Source organism: Citrus sinensis, chromosome 3 (genome assembly GCF_022201045.2).
Source record: "Citrus sinensis cultivar Valencia sweet orange chromosome 3, DVS_A1.0, whole genome shotgun sequence".
Taxonomy (NCBI): domain Eukaryota; kingdom Viridiplantae; phylum Streptophyta; class Magnoliopsida; order Sapindales; family Rutaceae; genus Citrus; species Citrus sinensis.
In genome coordinates, this window is record NC_068558.1 from 13,870,375 (window position 1) to 13,890,542 (window position 20,168).

Here is a 20,168-nt window from a genome sequence, read left to right on the forward strand (position 1 = left end):
TTATCCTCTAACCTTATGCTAGAGAATTTACATGAGGATTCTTGGAGTAGTTTCGTCATCTACCGATTCTTTTATTTGATCTTAAGCATATTTCATCTTATGTATTGATTTTTTTTTTCTAGTAAACTAAATGTTTTTGAATATATATATAGCTTGATCGATCTTTGATCAGTGCAATAACAATAAGTTTAACCTAATAATTGTAAATATATTTGTGCTAGTGTCTATATTTTTGTATTAATGTTAAAGTTCTTACCTAATAAATAAGACTTTACTGAAACTAGATTTTTACTAATATGATTTTATAAAGTGAAGGTTATAAATCTTAAAATTACAATTTTTTTCCAAACAAAAAAAATATTTTGAAAGTACAAATGTGGTTGCTACTCTGCATTAGCTGGAGTGGTGGATTGGTGCTCTAGACAGATAGATTCGACAAGACTCAAGAACTAGTATTTTTCCGTAAATATAAAAGGGTAGATATATCTCTTCAATTATTAGAGAATCGGTGGCTCTCTAAAGTGACTTTTTATTTGTATTATTATTATTATTATTTTATTTTATATAATGAAAATTAACTTTGTGAATATATTCTTTGAAATTATTTTAAAAAATTAAAAAAAAAAAGATTCAAAAGGAGGAACAAATTCCCTCCAAATGATTGGGTACACCGCACACACAAGAAAGCGAAGTGAAGGCAAAGCAAAACCAAAAAAATCAGCCACCCCCGCCAAAAAGGCGATGCAGACGGAACACTGTCTGCCAAGTATATAAAATTAAATCAAATTAAATTGAAGTCCTTCCCTCTTAATTTTTCTCCCCTATAAATACCCCTCTTTCTTCCGCTCTACACTTCTCCCTTTAAATTCCTTCAATCTTCCTTTTGGCTCAAAACTGGTCTCCAAACTTCTTCAACGGTCCAGATTCTTCCGTCACCAACGCAACTCTCAGGTCAGCTCTCGATCATCTCCTCTCTCCCTCTAGAAGCATCTATATTTCTGTCATACGTACATTGAAAACTCAAACTTATTTGCGTCGACGTTGAATTTGATTCTGTTAATAAACGATGTATGTTGAAATTTCTTTTGTTTTTTTTTTATTTCCTTGTTTTGATCTCTATTCGATACGCTGATTTCTTTGCCGTTTTTCTGTTACTACTTCTACGGTTCTATAAAATCTTGTTTCTAGCTGTAGTGATTGGATGCTGTGAAAAGAGAAGAAAAGAAAAGAAACTGAAAAAGAAAATGATCGATTTCTGACCATCTTGTTTGTTTATTCTGTTTAAATATCGGGAAAACGCTAAGAAACTAGTGCTATGAGTTGAATTTGCTACAGGTGGAACTTTTAGTATTTCTGATTTCCATTTTGTGTTTGGATGCTGAGAAGAGAAAAGAAAATTATGAATCGATTTGATTTGAATGTGTTGTGTTATCGGCTGGATTGAATCTGTGTGTTACCGGTGAAATTTATCGTGTTGTGTGGTGTTGTTTTGATCTGCATTAGAATCTGGATGCCGTTTTCAATTTAGGCTAGATTTAGTTTTTTATGTAATTGTGATTCAGTTTTTAGTGAAAGCACGATCGTTGAGACTTATTAGGAAATTATATGGAAGTATAGTTACAGTATTTTTGGAAGATTCTAGTATGTTTTATTGACGCTTTCATCCTGATCGATTTTTTTCTATTTTAAAAAATGCTGTTTGGTTGCTGAGAAAAGAAAAGAAAATTAAAACAAAATTGTAATCTCATGCTTATTGTGGTTTAAATCTCTGTAATCTCTGATTTAACTAATGAACTATACTACTAAATTTCTTCTTAGACTGTCTTAATTAGCTTAATTGTTAGGAGTCTAAAAATGCACCAAGATTTCTCTTGACTATTTGGTTATATATAAATAATTATTAATATTGCTCATTGATTGCCCATTAGAATAGCTTTTCATATGGTTGCATTACTCCTAATTCATTTTCTTATTGGTAGGCCAGAGAATCTTTCTTGATTACTTGTATGTTTTAAAAATCCTTTCAATGTAATGCACCGCTAATAATCTGTCAACTGATGTAAGCAAGTCGTGTACTCACTTTGTGATTAGGCATGTGTATTTATATACACTTTATGCACCTTCTTATTGAAATTTTGATTGTGGCTTAAGGCTGAAAAGATCCATTTTATGTTGGTTTTCTAAGTCCACTTTTCTGTTGCTTCGAGCCTTTATAATTTTTCCTCATATTCTATTTTTAACTTTCCAACCTTTCTAGCTATGGTTGATTAATTCACTCATCATCCAATAATCTGATGTTCAATTTTTCTCAATGATAAAAAATTGCCGGTCATGTGCCCTTTACTTGGTGGCAATTATTAGCAAATTCACTCTGAGTGATGATTGAGAACTTTGAAGTCTTGTTTAGTTAATTGCTAACAAGCTAAGTAAAGCCGAGTTTGCTTGCAATTCAAGGATGCTATTTCCTTAAATTATTATCATATTAAAAAACCTTTGCCTTTTTTTGCTCATTTGCTTGTATGATTATCCTCTGTTTCCATGTGAAGATGTTTAGCTTTCCCATTTATTTGTGAAGATGATTGTTCTTGTATAAGATAGAGCAGAACTTGCTAAACTAATAAAAAGTGAATAGTATTTAGAATAGATTAAAGTTCCTGCTCAGGGACTTTTTTTGAAGTTAATTCGGTGTGCCATGTCTTAGTCCTCGTTCAAAAAAAGTGTGCTCGTTGACTTAGTACATGGCCCTTGGAGCCGGAAATAAACAACAGAAAGAAAAGAAATAGTGGAATTAGAGCTTTTCTGCACACCCATAATTTGAAGTCATATAAGATATGTGGTCCTTTTGCAACAATCCTACTTTTAAAAAAACAGCTGTGAAGTTACAAAGAATCTCATACACTTTACAGATGCTGAGGCAAAGACATTTTCTTGGGATTATGCCGTATAAATTTTTTGATATTAAATCTTTTAGAAGTGCCTGGTCCACTTTTCAAGATTCCACTTAGCTAGGGTTCACCAGGAGTGAAATTACAAATTTCTTCTTGTCAAAAAGAAACTGGCCAGATTGGACGGTTCAGATCATCTTTCTTGAGTGGACCCCCACAGATACCAACAACCATTTGTGCATGTGTGACAAATATGTGGCTTCACTGCAAATTCTCTGTCCATTGCTGTGTAGTGTAATCTTCACGGGCTCTATCTACCCCACTCTAGCCTAAGAAACTCAATGAACTCTTCCACTTGCCTTCGTATTACAGGGAAAAAACAAGCGGCTGCATGATGTGCGCAGAGCCCTTTCTGTCAGTATCTGGTTCTGTTTCCTGTGCTTTGGCCCTATTCATTCATTTAATCACATGTGTTGTGGTTCTCTTTCACTTCCCCATTATATAAGGGCAAATTGTAGTAGTTAATACAGGAGCGTATCTCATTCAAAAGATATTTAAAGAGATATTTCTTCTGCCTCTTCATTGAAGTCATTGAGGACCAGGAGCTTCCTCTCTTCCTTCAGTGCAGGCTTTCAAAGAAGTCCATTAAGGTGGAGTTTTCTTCTCTTGTCAAACTATTAGCTTGGACTATCCTTAAAACTTATAAGCATGTATCAAACATGTTAAATAGAACTGTAGCAAGTCATTTTCTAATTTCCACTCCAAGGCCTTAAATCTAGAAGATAAGCAGTGGATTCAGATTAGTAGTGGATTTCAGCTAGGAAAATTGCGTCTTAACTTGCACTTGGTCTGTCTCTTTGATGTTTTTACTTTTTGATCAACATCTATTGGGTGGAAATAGGTTGTGTCAAAAGAAAGAAATTAATCAAGTTGAAAATTGTGAGGCTTGATAAACGCTTGCTTTCCCCATGTGTTTCTCCTGCCACAGACCAAATTCCTCTCTAGTGCCGGCAATTTTTTGTGCAGTTTGGTACCACCAATGGGCGCACTTAAGTAGCTACCAACTTGCCATGACATAGTGTAGAATGATTGTTTCTACGACTTTGGTAATAAACTTCATAGACAGCTTTTCTTTCTGGCTTCATCCTCAGATAAATTTTGAGATGCATTACTTCATGGCTGTCCCTGTCGACGAGAGAATCTTGTGTTGGACTACGGACTTATTATACAGTAGATCTAACGGGTCTCAGCCTCATAAGTGGATCTTATAAATTAAATAATATAATATTATATTATTCAAAATAAAAAATTATGAATCCCATAACGGCGCTATGAAATTTATCAAATGACAAGTCGCTGGCGGACGGATACACCAACTTAACAGGCTAAGGTAGTGCACTTGTTCTGCACAAGTTTTTTTTCTCGTTAATTATATATATTACTTTTATTAGTTGATTTAATTTATAGGAATTAATTTTAGGGTTTAGTTACCTTATATAATTACTCTTTTACAATCGTTTAATAAAAATTTAACGGTTGTGGAAATAATAAAATTTTGTTATTTTATATTTCTATAGTCGTTGGATTTGTATCAACCGATTGTGAAAGAATTATGTACTTTACATAATTATATAAGGTAACAAGATCTTTAATTTTATTCAGGATAAAAATATGTTTAGTTCTTATATTTTGAGATTAATCTATGTTTAGTCTTTATATTAATATGTATATTTTACTTTTAATTTGTCTTTTGGGATTAAATTAGTAATTTAATTTTTTTATATGTCAAAAAAATATTGTAAGAGAGTAATATTATAAAAATAAATAAAAAAATAAAAAATAACGATAAAATTGTTAATAGTTTAACAATAAAAATATTTTTAAAATATTTTTAATATAGAGAATAAATAAATACTAATATAAAAATATAAAGAAAAATAGACTTTTATTGGATGTAGGTTGTGTTGTAAAAACCTTTTGTGCACACATGGGCGCACAAGAAATTAAGTTGGGTGCGGCGAGATAAATAATAATAAAAAATTATTGAGAAATGTTGGAAAACGTGGAAAAGATTTGGTTGTCAGAAAATAATAATAAATTAATCATCTGTGGTACGCTCGCAAGCCTTCTGGAGGTGGTCAGAGTTGCCCAGCGTCAGCCCATGTGTTCATTTACCAAATATGGTTGTGCTACAGTTGTGTGAATATTGCACTAGTTTTAGGAAGAATAATAACAACGGACACATAATACGTTCTCTCAAAACACTATTTAGAGTGAATAAGTTTGCAACATAAAAAATTCTTAAATGATCTTTGCGGTGGTAATATCCAGAATCCTTTTAGTTTGGCTTATTGAGTCGCTGGGGTACGTTCATGCGTTGCTTGTATGTTGTATATTTTTGGACTTATTTGATGTTTAGGACATCAGTTAGGATGATAGTGGTGTATAGTTTTGTATTTTTTTTTGGGTTATTTAAAAAATTTTAATTGAGCAAAATCTAATGGTCAAAGGAGTCAAATGGGTGGGAGTATGTAAATTCAAAGTCGCAGCGGACCTAGATAATAAAATTACAAAGAAAAAGAGAAGTGATTTTAATATTAACTTTTGAAAACACGAGACACTGGTGGAAGGATTAGAAAAATTTCTAATAACTTTTAATTAAGAAAATTAGATATTTTACTTTGGCTGCGTCAATAAGAACAAATAGAGAGTGTTATAAATGTAATCTCACCATTTACCACTCCTTGACTATTTTCATATGGGACACACGTTTGTACAACTCAGAGATATAGATGACAACGACAGTGTCAATAAATCAATAATATTGTGTATGGAGATGATAGATGTAAGCTGTAAACGCATTCAATTCTGATTGAAATTTGACAAACTAACAATAACATGCCGGTAATAATACTAAATAATTGCATGATGTAATTAAGATGATAGTGGTGTTTTTTTTTAAATTAAAATTCCCTTATTTTATCACATTCTTATTTAATACTTTTTTAATATTAGAGGTCTTGATAATGATGTAACTTTTAAAATAATTATTATTAGTTGTACTATAAAAATAATCAATTATAATAAAAATTAATTAAATATTTAGTAAAATTTATTTTTAAAGTAGTATGAGTTTTAAAAATATTCGTATGTATTTAGTAAATTTTATTGTTAAACTGCTATAAGGTAAATGAATTGGATATAACATTGAATAAAATTTATTTAAACGTTTATAAATATGCATATAAACTATTTTTATTGTGTACATATAATAATTGATAATTAAAATAAATATTTTATATTATTAATTTTATTTTCTTATTTTCTTATCTCTGGCAATAATAATAATAATAATAATAATCTCTTTAAAATTAATGATTTATTTTTTAGTTAATAAAGATAGTTTTTTAGATTGTTATAATATATATGGGGAGATATATGAAATTGTATTAAGTGTAAAATTATTTCTCAAAATTAAATTTTGAAAAATTATTCCGTGCTTTCTTTTTAAATCTATTGTAAGATAAAGTGATTAGATTTTAATTTTTAAAATTATTTTTAAACTTCTCAAAAATAATCCAAATGGACCTTAAATTATGTTAATTCGAAATTTAAGAGTCCGATGGAGCAAACGAGACAAAACAGACCATGCTTTTAAGGCTTTTCTAGAAATTGATTGTCCTAATAATCTTTCTTTTTTTTGATAAATTCCATTAAAATGATTTATTACCGTCAATAAAAGAGGGTAAAAAGAAATATACTTTATCCAACACCACCTAATAACTCTCATTAACTAGCATATAATATGGTTAAGACTGATTAAAAAGGAAAGAAAACCTCTAACCGAAATTATGGGCTTTAATAGAAAAAAAAATAAAAAAATAAAAAAATCACTTGAAGTTGCAAAAATAAGCTTAAGCAGCTAACAACTAACCAAATATGGATACTGTGAATACTAATGGATGCGGCATTAAAATCATTTTAATTTAATCATTCGTTAATGATATTAAATTATTAATTAATTCAGTAGTTCATTAGTTGCTGTCTTGCCGATACTGCGTGGCAAACATATCCTAGGTATCATTCCGGCTTTTCCAAGCCCTCAGGGATTGAAGACTACTTTTTCTTTTGGGTGGAAAAATTAATTGATTTCCATTTATCTTTTCAACACCAATCTTTTGGTTTATTTGCATGGCTGTAAGGCTTTATGTACCCTCTAAAGCTTACACGAGGGTCTCGTTGTTCCCTCTCTTTTTTTCATCTTTTCCTCTCACTGTGATAATTTTCTGCCACCCGGAATCTGGTGGTTTCTCTGTACCATTCACTCCTCCCTTTCTTCTTCTCTTCTCACTCTAACTCGGTGGCTCAATGTCAAAAACCCATTAGCCATCTTATGAACTAACCTACATGTAATCTTTTGTTTTGCTTGAAGGGTCTTGTGCTCTTCTCTTGAGTGCTTCTTGGAGGTGGGTTTCGTATATATGCTTTGTTTTTTGAGTTATCATGTCTTTTTCTCTTGCTTGTGGATCTTGAACCATACAAATGATGTTTTTCAAGTTGAACTCACTCACTGAACTTTCTGTAGTTTTCTTTTCCTGCAATGTGTGTGCCTTTTTCTCTAATTAAATGAATCTTGGACTAACAGATAAAGCAGAGACCTCTGTTTTTTTATCTCAGAAACAACTCGGCCATCTATCTGTCTGCATTTTCTCTGATCTTTTTTAGATACTAGTGCTACTAATGCGTCTCCAAATCCAAGATTGTGAATGTGGGTTGGCAGTTTTGGCTTATGCAACCAGGATTCTATGGTATACCATGTTTTGTTGCCTCATGCAAATCTGTGGATCTCATTCTCTTCATTATCTTTTTAGTTGTGACCTCTTGTCATTTTTGTTTGTATTATGTTCGGCGCACATACTTTAGATAATTTATTCGTTTTCATTTTAGAGATGTCAAGAATTTTCAATTAGAGTAGAAATGTGATTACTATTTGTTTCAAAGCAAATGGTGTGAAAATTTGTGCTGGTAATGTCTAATCTGCAGCATCCGGAGTTTTTTGTTGCTCACTTTAATTGCTGAAGACTTAATTTATGTTGAACATATGTAGGACACAGAATTGTTTTGAGAACTCATAAATTTGGTATTGGAGGTTGGTTCTAGAGTGAGCATATGCCTGGAAACAGCTACAACAGTAATTCGTCCAATATTCCACCTGACCGTGTCACACGGCTCGTAAGAGAGAAGATAGAAAGAGATTTAAGGAAAAGCAGCAGGGCTTCCCACCCTAATGATGTGACTGATAATGGGGGGCGGGAGGTATTTGAGGATGAACAGCGCTTAAGAGATGGTGACAACTTGGGGCCTTCCATTGTCGATGAAGACTTGGAAGGGCCTGCAAGTACACCAAATGAGGGATGTGAAAGGCTAGATGGAAGGACTTTCAGCAGACAACGACTGCTGGTGGTGGCCAATAGGCTTCCTGTGTCTGCTATAAGGAGAGGTGAGGACTCATGGTCTCTTGAGATTAGTGCTGGCGGTTTGGTCAGTGCCCTTCTTGGTAAGTGGTTTTCAGAGTAGCATTTTGTGTGTTTGTCTCATTAAATCCTTGTTTTGTTTCATCCCATTTCGTTTTAATTAGAATATGTAAGTAGTTGAGATTCTTTAATGTTTTAGATTTTTTAACTTTCTTCTATGTTGTATTCATCTGAAACGAATCTCCATATTGGACTATGGATAAATTGTTTGAAGGTGTGAAGGAATTTGAGGCGAGATGGATTGGGTGGGCTGGTGTAAATGTCCCAGATGAGATTGGACAAAAAGCACTTACTAAAGCTTTGGCTGAAAAGGTAGAAAGTTTTTCTTCTCCAAAATCATTTTGTGATTTAATCTGTTCATGTGCATAGTTGCATAACTCTGAGATTGTTAACTTTATTATGTGATTTGTGACGTCAATATTTAGCTATATATGATAAATGTGTTGAGTGCTTGGACCAACTAATGTTTTTGGCATCTCTTGCAGAGGTGTATTCCTGTATTCCTTGATGAAGACATCGTTCATCAATACTATAATGGGTATTGCAACAACATCTTGTGGCCTCTTTTTCATTACCTTGGACTTCCGCAAGAAGACCGCCTGGCCACCACCAGAAGTTTCCAGTCTCAGTTTGCTGCATATATTAAGGCTAATCAAATGTTTGCTGATGTGGTAAACAAACACTATAAGGATGGAGATGTTGTGTGGTGTCATGACTACCATCTCATGTTCCTTCCAAAATGCCTAAAGGAGTACAACAGTGACATGAAAGTTGGTTGGTTTCTCCACACACCTTTCCCTTCTTCTGAAATCCATAGGACGCTGCCATCTCGATCTGATCTACTTCGTGCAGTTCTAGCTGCTGATTTGGTTGGGTGAGTTTTTGTCCTATTCTGCCTGAAACTGTTGCATGTCATCCTACTGCCGGGTTTTAGTCAGTAACTAAATTTGCATGCCTTGGGTGTTTCTTTTTGACTGTTAGTTATTAACTGGATAAGCCTTACATCAGATGAATGGTATACTTTAATAATGTAAACATCCACAGGAATAACTATTTTACTCCCAATTTTGGTGCATAGTGTGATTGTTTGTGTTAGGTCTAACAATTTAAGCAAATCTAGTGGATGCAGAAAAAGGCAGTGTTTTCCTTCTCTGGGTTCTCGTATGTTATAAATTCTGCTTTAATCTGTTTATTTATTCATAACCCTCTGATAACTTGAAAGTTATGGTGCTTCCCATGCTTTTTCCAACTGAGGTCTAGTGTTAAATTAGGACTTTTACTTAGACATTTTCCTTGACTTAGGGTGCTGTATGATTTGAATAGAAGATCATGCTGGTCTCAAAATGGATTTTGAAAGAATTCTTTGTGATTTACATAAAATAAAGGGAAAGGAGCTGACTCTTATGTTGGAATAGCAGCTAAAATTAGATTGACTTTACTTTCATGCTTTGGCAACTTGGCTTTTATAGAACAAATTTTAATATTCCCTTATGCCAAATTCATTCTCATGGTAGTGATTTGATCAATTTGCATTATTTTGTCACTCGTGAATATGTTTTCCCCCTTTTGTCCTGCAGTTTTCATACCTATGACTATGCAAGGCATTTTGTTAGTGCTTGTACTCGTATTCTTGGATTTGAGGGCACACCCGAAGGAGTTGAGGACCAAGGGAGACTAACTCGAGTTGCTGCGGTATAGTAGACTTGAACTGCATATTTGGTTGTTTCTCTATACGTTTAGTTCTTCAAATCTTGTTAATTTTTCCATTGCTCTAAAATATTAGTTGAACACATCACCTTTGAACCTTCTTATATATATATTCTGGTTATTTTGTTTCCTTGAAAACGTCAGTTTCCTATTGGAATAGACTCAGAACGGTTCATTCGGGCACTAGAGATTCATCCAGTCCAGGTTCACATCAAAGAATTACAAGAAACATTTGCTGGTCGGAAGGTAGATTTTGTTTTACTTTATGGTGCTGTTAGTTGCCTGTCAATTTAGTGGCAGTTTTTTTTTTCTTTTTCTGATATGAAACAAAGAATTTAGTATTAATGAGAACAATAATTACAAAATGTGAACAAGGAGTCCACAAAGAAAACCCCCCCCCCCCCCCCCCCCCCCCCCCAAAAAAAAAGATCACTAAATGATCTATTCAGTTGAGAGCTAATCAGATGACAGAACTTTCAAAAGTTGATTATTGCTTACATCTAAGTGTATTTATGCAATTGCAAGGTTTGGAATTGTATGACCAACGTCTGACAATTCTCAAATTATTGACAATATGATGCACAATAAGTAAAAAATAAAACAGTGATGCCTTTTCCTATCATCTATTCTGTTTTCTTTGTCTTCCCTCTCTCTGTTCAGTTTCACTCTATTTCCTTTCTCTATTCTGTTTTTTGTCCTTCTCCATCTTGTTCTCACTATTCTGTTTCTTCTATTTTAAATCTCTATTTCGGAATCTCTTCTCTTCCATTTCTACCAATCTATATTCTTGTATTTTGTCAGTCATACTTCAAAACATGGTACAATTTAATTGTATTACTAAGATATCATATATGTTTAATGCTCCCTCCTTTATTCTTGTAAAATTTGATAGAGACATTGCTTTAAAAGCATTCAATATCACTTGTGTAACTATTTCCTTAATCATATATTTGATCGTATGTAGAGTTTTTTCTTAATAGCTGTTAAAGCTTTCGCTTTGCACTTTTTCCTCGTTTGCAAAGTGCCCTATTTACTTGTGCATGAAAAGAAGTTCATGCTTCTTGTTAATCATCACATTCTGCTGGGCCTGTTTTTCAAGCATACAATTTAAAATCTTTGACAGCACTTGCAACTTTTGTCTAAATTACTTACTTTAACTGATCTGAGTTGACAGGTAATGTTAGGTGTTGATCGCCTTGATATGATTAAAGGAATTCCACAAAAGTTACTGGCTTTTGAAAAGTTCCTCGAGGAAAATTCTGATTGGCGTGGCAAAGTTGTTTTGCTTCAGATTGCAGTGCCAACAAGAACGGATGTTCCTGAATGTATGTTCCTTCTGTGTGTGCTGCTTCTTGTTACAAATATTTCTCTGCATATTATTATTATTATTTTATTTATTTATTTATTTTTTGTTACTAAAATAGGATAATTGAAGATTGTTTTACTTTTTGTGAGCTGGATGGTGCATGTTGCTTGAGTGATAAATTTCTTGGCTAATATAAGTTTCAAAAAACAATGGTATAGATGTAAAAGTTGATCCTCAGTATGGTTGCCATGCCTTGTAGACAAGACAGCTCAACTTTGTGATTCTCAAGTCAAGATATACAGCTCAACTCTGTGATTCTCATGTCAAGATATACTGACTAATTCTATGATTTTCAGTTTTCTATGTGTGGGGCATATTCCATGGAGTTGGATGCAGCACGTGGACTGATTATGAATCCATATGTTTTTCTGAACTTTCAGTTTTCATCAAACTTACAGTTTCTGTATAATCCATTTCCTAAATTGCATCATTTTGATTGATAACATGCTCCGATTTCTGTTTCCTTTAACACGAATTTCAAATTGGACAGTTTGAAAACATAGACTGTGAGAGATGAAAAAATATATCAAGTGCAATTATTAGTATAGGCCCTCAGTTTCTATTTGGGTGATCCGCATTCCTTGTGAAATTTACCATGATGGAACTATAATTTGGTGACATTTATATTGAAACATTTGTACCACTCTTTTCTTCCCAGTTATCTTTTCCCTACTTTCATTACTAGGATATCTTATAATATGTTATTTATTGGATAAAGTGCAACAAAGAATTACATCAGTGATTTAGGGTTATTGACAATACATGAATTTGTTATGGCTGACATGTAAATGCCTGAATACAGACTTTTCTCGTGCTTGCACAGAGTAGATCCCTCAGCTTTGCCCCTTTAATTACATAATGCTTTGATCTTTGATAATTGATAGGATATATCAATTTGATTTTGTTTTTGTATATTCTCAGATCAAAGACTTACGAGCCAGGTTCATGAAATTGTTGGACGCATTAATGGCCGATTTGGAACACTGACTGCTGTTCCAATACATCACCTGGTCTGTCTTTGACTTCCTAAATTGAGAAATCCATGAGATGATTGATGCATTTTCTTTCTCTGAGCTCAATGAATACAGTTAAATTGGAGGTCTTGGCTTATACTCTATTCAGCTTTATTTGGATATTTATCTAGTAACCCTTATCGGACACAAGTATTTGTTAGAAGAATTAGAAGAGACTCAAAGTTGACTTTGTGACAGGTGTGAGGGAAGGGAGAGCAATATCTTGACAAAAGGAAAGATAAAATAGGTCTCAACCTTTTTTAATACAAACTAGGTACATTTTATACCCTTCTAAGTTAACTGGCAGACCAATGACTTGGTTAAGGTCTCTAACTCGTAAAATTACCATGTATTGCGAGGAAATGAAAATTTCCTGGATAATCTGTGTTTTATGTTATTACCTAGACTGTTATCAATTTCTATATTGATGGCCACTCAGTAAATCGTTTACATCGTTGGGGGAAAAGGAAATAAATTTTTACAATATCATAAGGGCAAAAGAGCATCATGGAGGTCAAAATTACTTTTTAGATATAGCTAGCCCGACATTAAAGATCCAAATATGATCAAATGGTGCCTCCCTGAAGTAATTTGAGATTAAGGTTTTCTTAGATTGTACTTGTTGCATCATGGAGGTCAAAATTACTTTTTAGATATAGCTAGACCGACATTAAAGATTCAAATATGAGCAAATGGTGCCTTCCTGAAGTAATTTGAGATAAAGGTTTTGTTAGATTGTACTTGTTGGAAGACTAAGTTCCAGCAATTTGAGACCTGCAACAGTGGTACCCTTACTGGCCAAGTGGTTTTCCAGCAGCTTTATTTAGCTGGCCACCCAAGTTTGAAACCAGGGGATTGTATAGGTTAGAAAATTGATTTGTACTTTGTCCATCCCTCTACCTCAAACATTGTAATAATTCAAAAAAATTGGAATGTTAAAAATTGAAGTATTCAAGAACTACTTTTCCTGAAAAAATTCAGTCTCTAGACATTTTTTTTAAAAATTTTTTTCCAATTTTATATGATGGATTATTTAACATGCTAATCAAGTAAGATGGAGTTGCTAGGCTGGAAATTTAATGTAGCTTATAGATGTTAGCAGGTCAAAGCATATATCACTTAGTTTTCCAATATGCAAATTGGAAAATAATCCAAAGAACCTTGTTAATTCTACTTGTCAACAATCCATATTTGTGTGCTGGTTTTCATTGTCCAAAGAAACTTCTAGCATCTCTTGTTGTCAATGTTACTGCTTTACTGCTTGCCCAGAATCATATTGTACATACCCTCTTCGAAATAAAAGAGAATGCCAACTTTATTGACCGAATAGTCCAAAAGAGTTGATTATCTTTGTTTGAAACCATGTAGGATGAAACATTGTACTTGAAGATCCTTCTGATGGTCTTACGCCAGGATCATATATAAATAAATTTAGCATGCCAATTTTATCAGCAGTTAAAAGTTCTTAATGGAATTTTCTTCCTTTTTCACAGGATCGTTCTCTTGATTTCCCTGCATTGTGTGCATTATATGCTGTTACTGGTAACTTTCTTGCTCTGACTTTTAGATTCTTTAACTTTTCTTAATTTCCGTGATCTCTGGCATCCATAAAGGCCTTTATTCTTTTACACTTCTAGTCATTTGTGTATTATAAGTTTGAGTGGTGATTGATTATGGTATTTTGAAAATGTCTTTTCTATATTTTGAATGCAAGCAAATATCTTTTCTGTATTAGTATCCTTTGAAGCAACAAAAACAGTAAGACATACTAAACAGTAGCTGACGAGGAGTGCAAGTACACCCTTTTCTTTCCCTTCCATGTTGAGTGGTCTCAAAGACAAATACTCAACATGGATGTTAGGGACTATAATTCTGAATCTTTTTCTTTAGTTTTTATTTTCTCATATTCCTTTCTCTTTTTCTTTCTGTTTTTAGTTCGAACTGCCTTGTAGCTGCCTAATGTTATAAGTAATATTTTACTGAAATTTATATATCTTTGCAGTATATTTTTGAATTAGCTGATGAATTTAAGTCATCCAAGATGTTAAAAGAACTTTTAAAAATGTATTGTTGTTAATGGAATAAAGGCACCTGCATCTAGTGTTTTGTCACAATTTTTAAATTATCGCTAGTGCACTTTTGCAGATTATTGTTGCTTCTGTTGGAAAATGGATTCTTTGAGTTTACTACTGATGTAGTTTATTTCCCTTCCTTTTTTATGTTTTTCCTCAGATGTAGCACTTGTAACATCTTTAAGGGATGGAATGAATCTTGTCAGCTATGAGTTTGTGGCATGCCAAGACCTTAAGAAAGGGGTTCTCATTCTCAGTGAAGTAATTTCTCATGGTTCATAATTGTTATGCTAGATTCTAGTCTGTCCACACAAATTTAATGTCATAAATTGAAAAGAGATTTTACATAGGTTACAGCAGTCTGTCTTCATATGTTATGCATGGATTATGTCATAGTCTAACCGAGCCTGCATCAACTTCTTAAAGACACTTTGATATTCCACAGTACTAAAAAAATGGAAATCTTGTGAATTAAAAATTTGTACTCTCATGATCTATTTTGTAGTTCGCTGGTGCTGCACAATCTCTGGGTGCTGGAGCAATCCTTGTGAACCCTTGGAATATAACAGAGGTGGCAAATGCAATTGCCCGGGCACTAAATATGTCACCTGAAGAGAGAGAAAAGCGACATCGGCATAATTTTACACATGTAACGGCTCATACTGCTCAAGAATGGGCTGAAACCTTTGTGAGGTATGCATACAATGTTGCCATGATATACTCTGTGTTGTGAAACTGAAGACGCTTGCACCTTTTTGTCTTAAGCATTTCATGATACTTGTGTCATGCTTTTCTTGACTGAACATTTTAAGATTCCTTTCGGTCTCTTCTTTACGTGTTACATATTAAGCATTGGAGTAATGCTCCATAGCAGCTTCTAGTGGGGACATTAGCACTGAAAGCATTGAATACTTGTCAGAAATTTTATTGTTCTTTGTGATCTGAAACATCTGTTCTTTAACTATGCCACTATTTCTGCTCCAGTAGTTGAAGCAACATGAATTTACAATTTGATGTGTGGGAGTTCTAAATCCTATCTTCTTTGAAAGTATGGATAAAGATAAGTGTCCTTGATATATCTCACGAGAAGTTGTCTTTGGCATTTGATGAAATCTATTTTATGGTTTTTCACAAAAAATAAAATCAGAAGCTCAATTTAATATTGATATGTGTGATAGTACATTTCTGAATAATATTGGTTGTGTTTATGGATAAGTAGCTTTAAAAATGGCCTTTTGGTTTCTTGTCTATTTGTTTTTTGGTTTCAAATATGCCAATTATACAAATGATACACAGGGAGTTTTTCACCATTCTTAAAGATTTGAGTTTTTATATAATTGCTTTGCAGTGAACTGAATGACACAGTTGTTGAGGCGCAACTAAGGATAAAACAAGTCCCACCTAGCCTTCGAGAAGCAGACTCCATTGAACGTTATTTGCGTTCCAATAATCGTTTGCTCATACTGGTATGCTTTATTTGGTTCTGAAACCTATGAGTTACTGGAATTTTCCATGGTTGAGTGATAACATTCAAAATTTTGAAGAGTTGTTCTCTTAATTGGATATTCATAGTACTCATATGTGATGTATGTTAAGCATGTACAGCTTGTTAAGTCGTCATTAAAGTAATAGAAAACTGCGAAGGAATTGAACATGCATTCTAGATTATGCAAGTGAGTGAATACTTGTCATTATCTAGTACAATGTAAAAAGATAGTGTAGAATTTGTATTTGTAAACATAAGACAAATGAATTTGGCTTGGTAAAATTTCATGACTTGTTAATCTAATCCAAACCCATTTGAACATTTGGATGTCATTCTCAATTTATTAGCATTACGAGAAATTTTAATGCAGTTTCATTAGACAAAGATTTGTGTATTTGACAAACTTTAGAGTTGTATTGCTGTTAGATGATGCTTTTATTTCATTGTTTGGCATGATTCTAATTTCTTTTTGGTCCTTTGTTTGAAATCCATCTCATCCAGGGTTTCAATGCAACATTAACCGAACCTGTGGACACTCCTGGGAGAAGAGGGGATCAAATTAGAGAAATGGAACTAAAACTGCATCCAGATCTAAAACAACCACTAAATGCACTTTGCCATGATCCAAAGACAACAATTGTTGTCCTTAGTGGGAGTGACAGAAATGTCCTGGATAAAGTACTGGATCTGGTTCTATTCATCTTCTTTTCTGGCCTTCTTATATCCACTTCTTAATAAATTGTACCCTTTTACAGAACTTTCAAGAGTACAATCTTTGGTTGGCAGCAGAAAATGGGATGTTTTTACGCTGTACCACAGGAAAATGGATGACCACAATGCCAGAGCATTTAAATATGGAATGGGTCGACAGTCTTAAGGTGTCTATATTACTGTAACAATTCTTTGTAATTCTCTCATCTGGCCTCTAAGCTTATGATGGTATGTTTTCAGCATGTTTTTGAGTATTTCACTGAACGAACACCGAGATCACATTTTGAACAGCGTGAAACATCCCTAGTTTGGAATTACAAATATGCAGGTACTTTATTATTTGGACATTGTTTCTGTCCAAGCTATTTCTACCTTTCCATTGGTCCCTCACCACTTTGCCTTCTCATATTATTATGGTTTTAGATGTTGAATTTGGAAGAATTCAGGCAAGAGATATGTTGCAGCATCTCTGGACAGGCCCAATCTCTAATGCATCTGTTGAAGTTGTTCAAGGAAGCAAGTCTGTAGAGGTGCGAGCAGTTGGTGTTACGAAGGTGATTAGCATTTAACTATACCTGTACATTTTCATATTGTTTTCATTGCATTGGTTGGTTCTACAGATGCTATCTTATGTGAAAGCTTCATATTCATTCAGGGTGCAGCAATTGATCGTATTTTGGCAGAGATAGTTCATAGTAAGAAGATGAAAACAGCAATCGACTATGTGCTGTGTATTGGACATTTTCTGGGGAAGGTACTACTCACTCAATTTTTAATACAAGTAGGTTCTTCAATCAATTCACTTCAAAAAAAAAAAAAAAAGAAAGGTTCATCTATTATTTGGAATATTCTTAAGATTTTCATACTGTGGTGTTCAATATTAATGCTCTTCAAACTTATAGACGAGTCTTTCAGAGTCCTTTTTTAGAAAACTCCCAGATGAAAGCTACATTACAATGTGAAAGCACTTTCTAAAGGCGCTTATCATTGCTTTCTCGAATGGTATTTTTTTTTTTTTTTGGGTGTAAATCAAAGAACATTTTGCAGAAAATCATTTATCAACTGCATTAGAACAACCATTAGGAAAGCAGCAACCCAGATGGAAGAAAATGGACTAGAACAATCGTTCTAATTAACAGCGAACTTCAACCTGTGTTTATTTCCGTCCCCACCAAGATAGAGACAAAGAACATGTAATCTGCAAGGAAAAAGGACGAGGATAGTGAGCCACTAGGTGATTTTGTTGAGATATTGTCCAAATGGGATGTCTCTACCAAGTATAAACAATTTCCCCTAGCTATCATCTCTAAAGAGGAGTTACTTTGTCTTGTTATGAGTTGATATACTGGAATGATAAGTAATTTAATCCTTGGTAGTCGAATTGCAGAATTGTAATTTGCCTTTGCAATTCCTCATGCAAACAATCAGCACAGTCAGACTTGACAGTTCATTTCTTCATTACCTCAGGATGAAGATGTGTATGCGTTTTTTGAGCCAGAACTACCTGATGATGGCCCGGGCATTCCAAGAACCAGACCAACAGATGCAATAAAGGTACCAGGGGAGCGAAGACAAGCATTGAAGGTAGCAAGTAGAGGCAGCTCAAAGATATCTCAAGGTAAGACGCAGCGACCTGCCCAAGCTCCCGAGAAAAAAACCCCGAATCACAACTGTACTAATGTACGGCAGCCATCATCGGATAAGACGTCCTACAATGTGCTTGATCTCAATAAAGAGAACTACTTCTCCTGTGCTGTGGGGCGACCTCGTACAAATGCCCGGTTTCTACTTCAGTCATCGGATGAGGTCGTCTCATTTCTAAAGAAGCTAGCTGACGCATCGTCGTCACATGAAGCACACAATGGTCCAACTTAAGAAACGTTTTCAGCTTGCATGCTTGCGACGTTGCATCTGATTCGTAGGCGCAAGAACCAAGCCCAAATTGAAGGTACAGAGAGAGATGACAGATGCGTCCCCTGCTTACTGGGACATGAATCTACACATGTTTCATAGAGATAGGATATTAAATGACTCGAAATGGTTGTGTGATACAAAGCTTAGTTCTTGTATGACACAGGTTAATAGAAAGAATCTGGACCACAGGGATGTTCTTCATTGAAAGATCCATTAAGAAAAAAAAAAAAATTGTTAGCACCTATTGATGCTTCAAGTTTTTTACTTTATTTTTTTTTTTTTTTTTTTGTGCATAATTTTCATAAATTGTAATACTTTCTAAAACTCAGTCGGAACAAGTACTCTACACTGCGAATACACTTAAAAAGAATTTGTAGGAGCAGTAGGTATTTTATGAATTGTAGTGTATATTGATTGAAGACGTGAAGATGGCACGAAACACGTTATCAAATGTTGAAGATCAAATCATTGGCCCCACAACACGCTATCTACCTTCCTTGGAACTCTTTTCTCTCAAAAAGAGAACTTAGGAATGGTTGCTAAAAGGGGATCTTCATGGTCCATTCTGTCGGTGTTTTGGGTTCTCTTATATTTAGTGAGAACAACGATAGGTGGGTGTTGGTGTGGTAATTAATCTCAGGCTAAAGAAAGCTTAAACGCTTGAGGATGGATACTGAAGAATTAATAAGCAAGTAACCTTAAAAGAAGAAGAAACAAACAATATCAACTTTATTGGAAATATAAGGAGAAAGGGGAAAAACTTGCAGCTGCCTTATTGGGAAGATTTGGCTGTCAAGAGAAGTGAACATAGAAGGGTTGAGAATGGCAATGCAGCAAGTGTGGAAGTTGGTACGAGAAATCAAAGTGGAGAGTCTGGGAGACAACATTTTTTGTTTTCAAATTCCCTTACGAAGCTGAAAAGAAAAGAGTCTTGTATGGGGGACCTTGGCATTTTGACAAAGCCTTGATGGTGCTTACAGAACCGAGCGAGGTGGGGGACATCAAACAACAATCCTTCCAGCACACATCTTTTTGGGTTCAGTTATAAAAAGTTCGGGTAATTTTTAAAAATCTCTCCTGAGGTTTGGACTTATTGTAAGTAAATGACGAGAATTGATTTATTTGTAAAAAATCTCCTACCGTCAGTTAATTTTAACATTGACCGTTAGTTGACCGTGCAAAGACAATATTATCCTTAACAATAGTTTATAAACGAAAATAACTATAAAAAAAAACTAAAATTATTAGCTATTTTACCATCTTTAAATTATTGATATTTTTTTAAAGTTCTTATAAAAAAGATAAAATTAAAAAATTAAAAAATTCTCTTTAAATTATTGATATTTTCTTAAAATTCCTACAAGAAAGATAAAATTAAAAATTTAAAAATAAAATAGTCATAATTCTTACCTATGATATTGTAAATTTTTAGAATTGACAAAGATAAAATTATTAAAAAATAAGATTTGTGCTTTTCGCG

At 33.7% G+C, this 20,168-nt stretch overlaps 1 protein-coding gene across 4 annotated transcripts; it reads left to right on the plus strand.

Annotated features, from left to right (window-relative positions):
• The first annotated feature begins 793 nt into the window (after nt 1-793).
• On the plus strand, nt 794-18,930 carry LOC102619985 (alpha,alpha-trehalose-phosphate synthase [UDP-forming] 1). Of its 4 annotated transcripts, none has more exons than XM_006477757.4 (18): nt 794-951; nt 7,993-8,442; nt 8,634-8,731; nt 8,905-9,293; nt 9,997-10,111; nt 10,271-10,372; nt 11,301-11,451; nt 12,414-12,502; nt 13,999-14,047; nt 14,738-14,838; nt 15,083-15,270; nt 15,926-16,043; nt 16,565-16,741; nt 16,819-16,941; nt 17,015-17,102; nt 17,198-17,328; nt 17,430-17,528; nt 18,242-18,930. In XM_006477757.4, the coding sequence occupies exons 2-18, from the start codon at nt 8,055-8,057 to the stop codon at nt 18,647-18,649; spliced, it is 2,814 nt and encodes a 937-aa protein (XP_006477820.2). In that variant the 5' UTR covers nt 794-951; nt 7,993-8,054; the 3' UTR covers nt 18,650-18,930. The 4 variants fall into 4 exon arrangements, with proteins under 4 accessions (XP_006477820.2, XP_024954484.2, XP_006477822.2 ...); XM_025098716.2 differs by having other exon boundaries at nt 18,162-18,467; XM_006477759.4 differs by having other exon boundaries at nt 816-951; nt 8,046-8,442.
• The last annotated feature ends 1,238 nt before the right edge of the window (nt 18,931-20,168 follow it).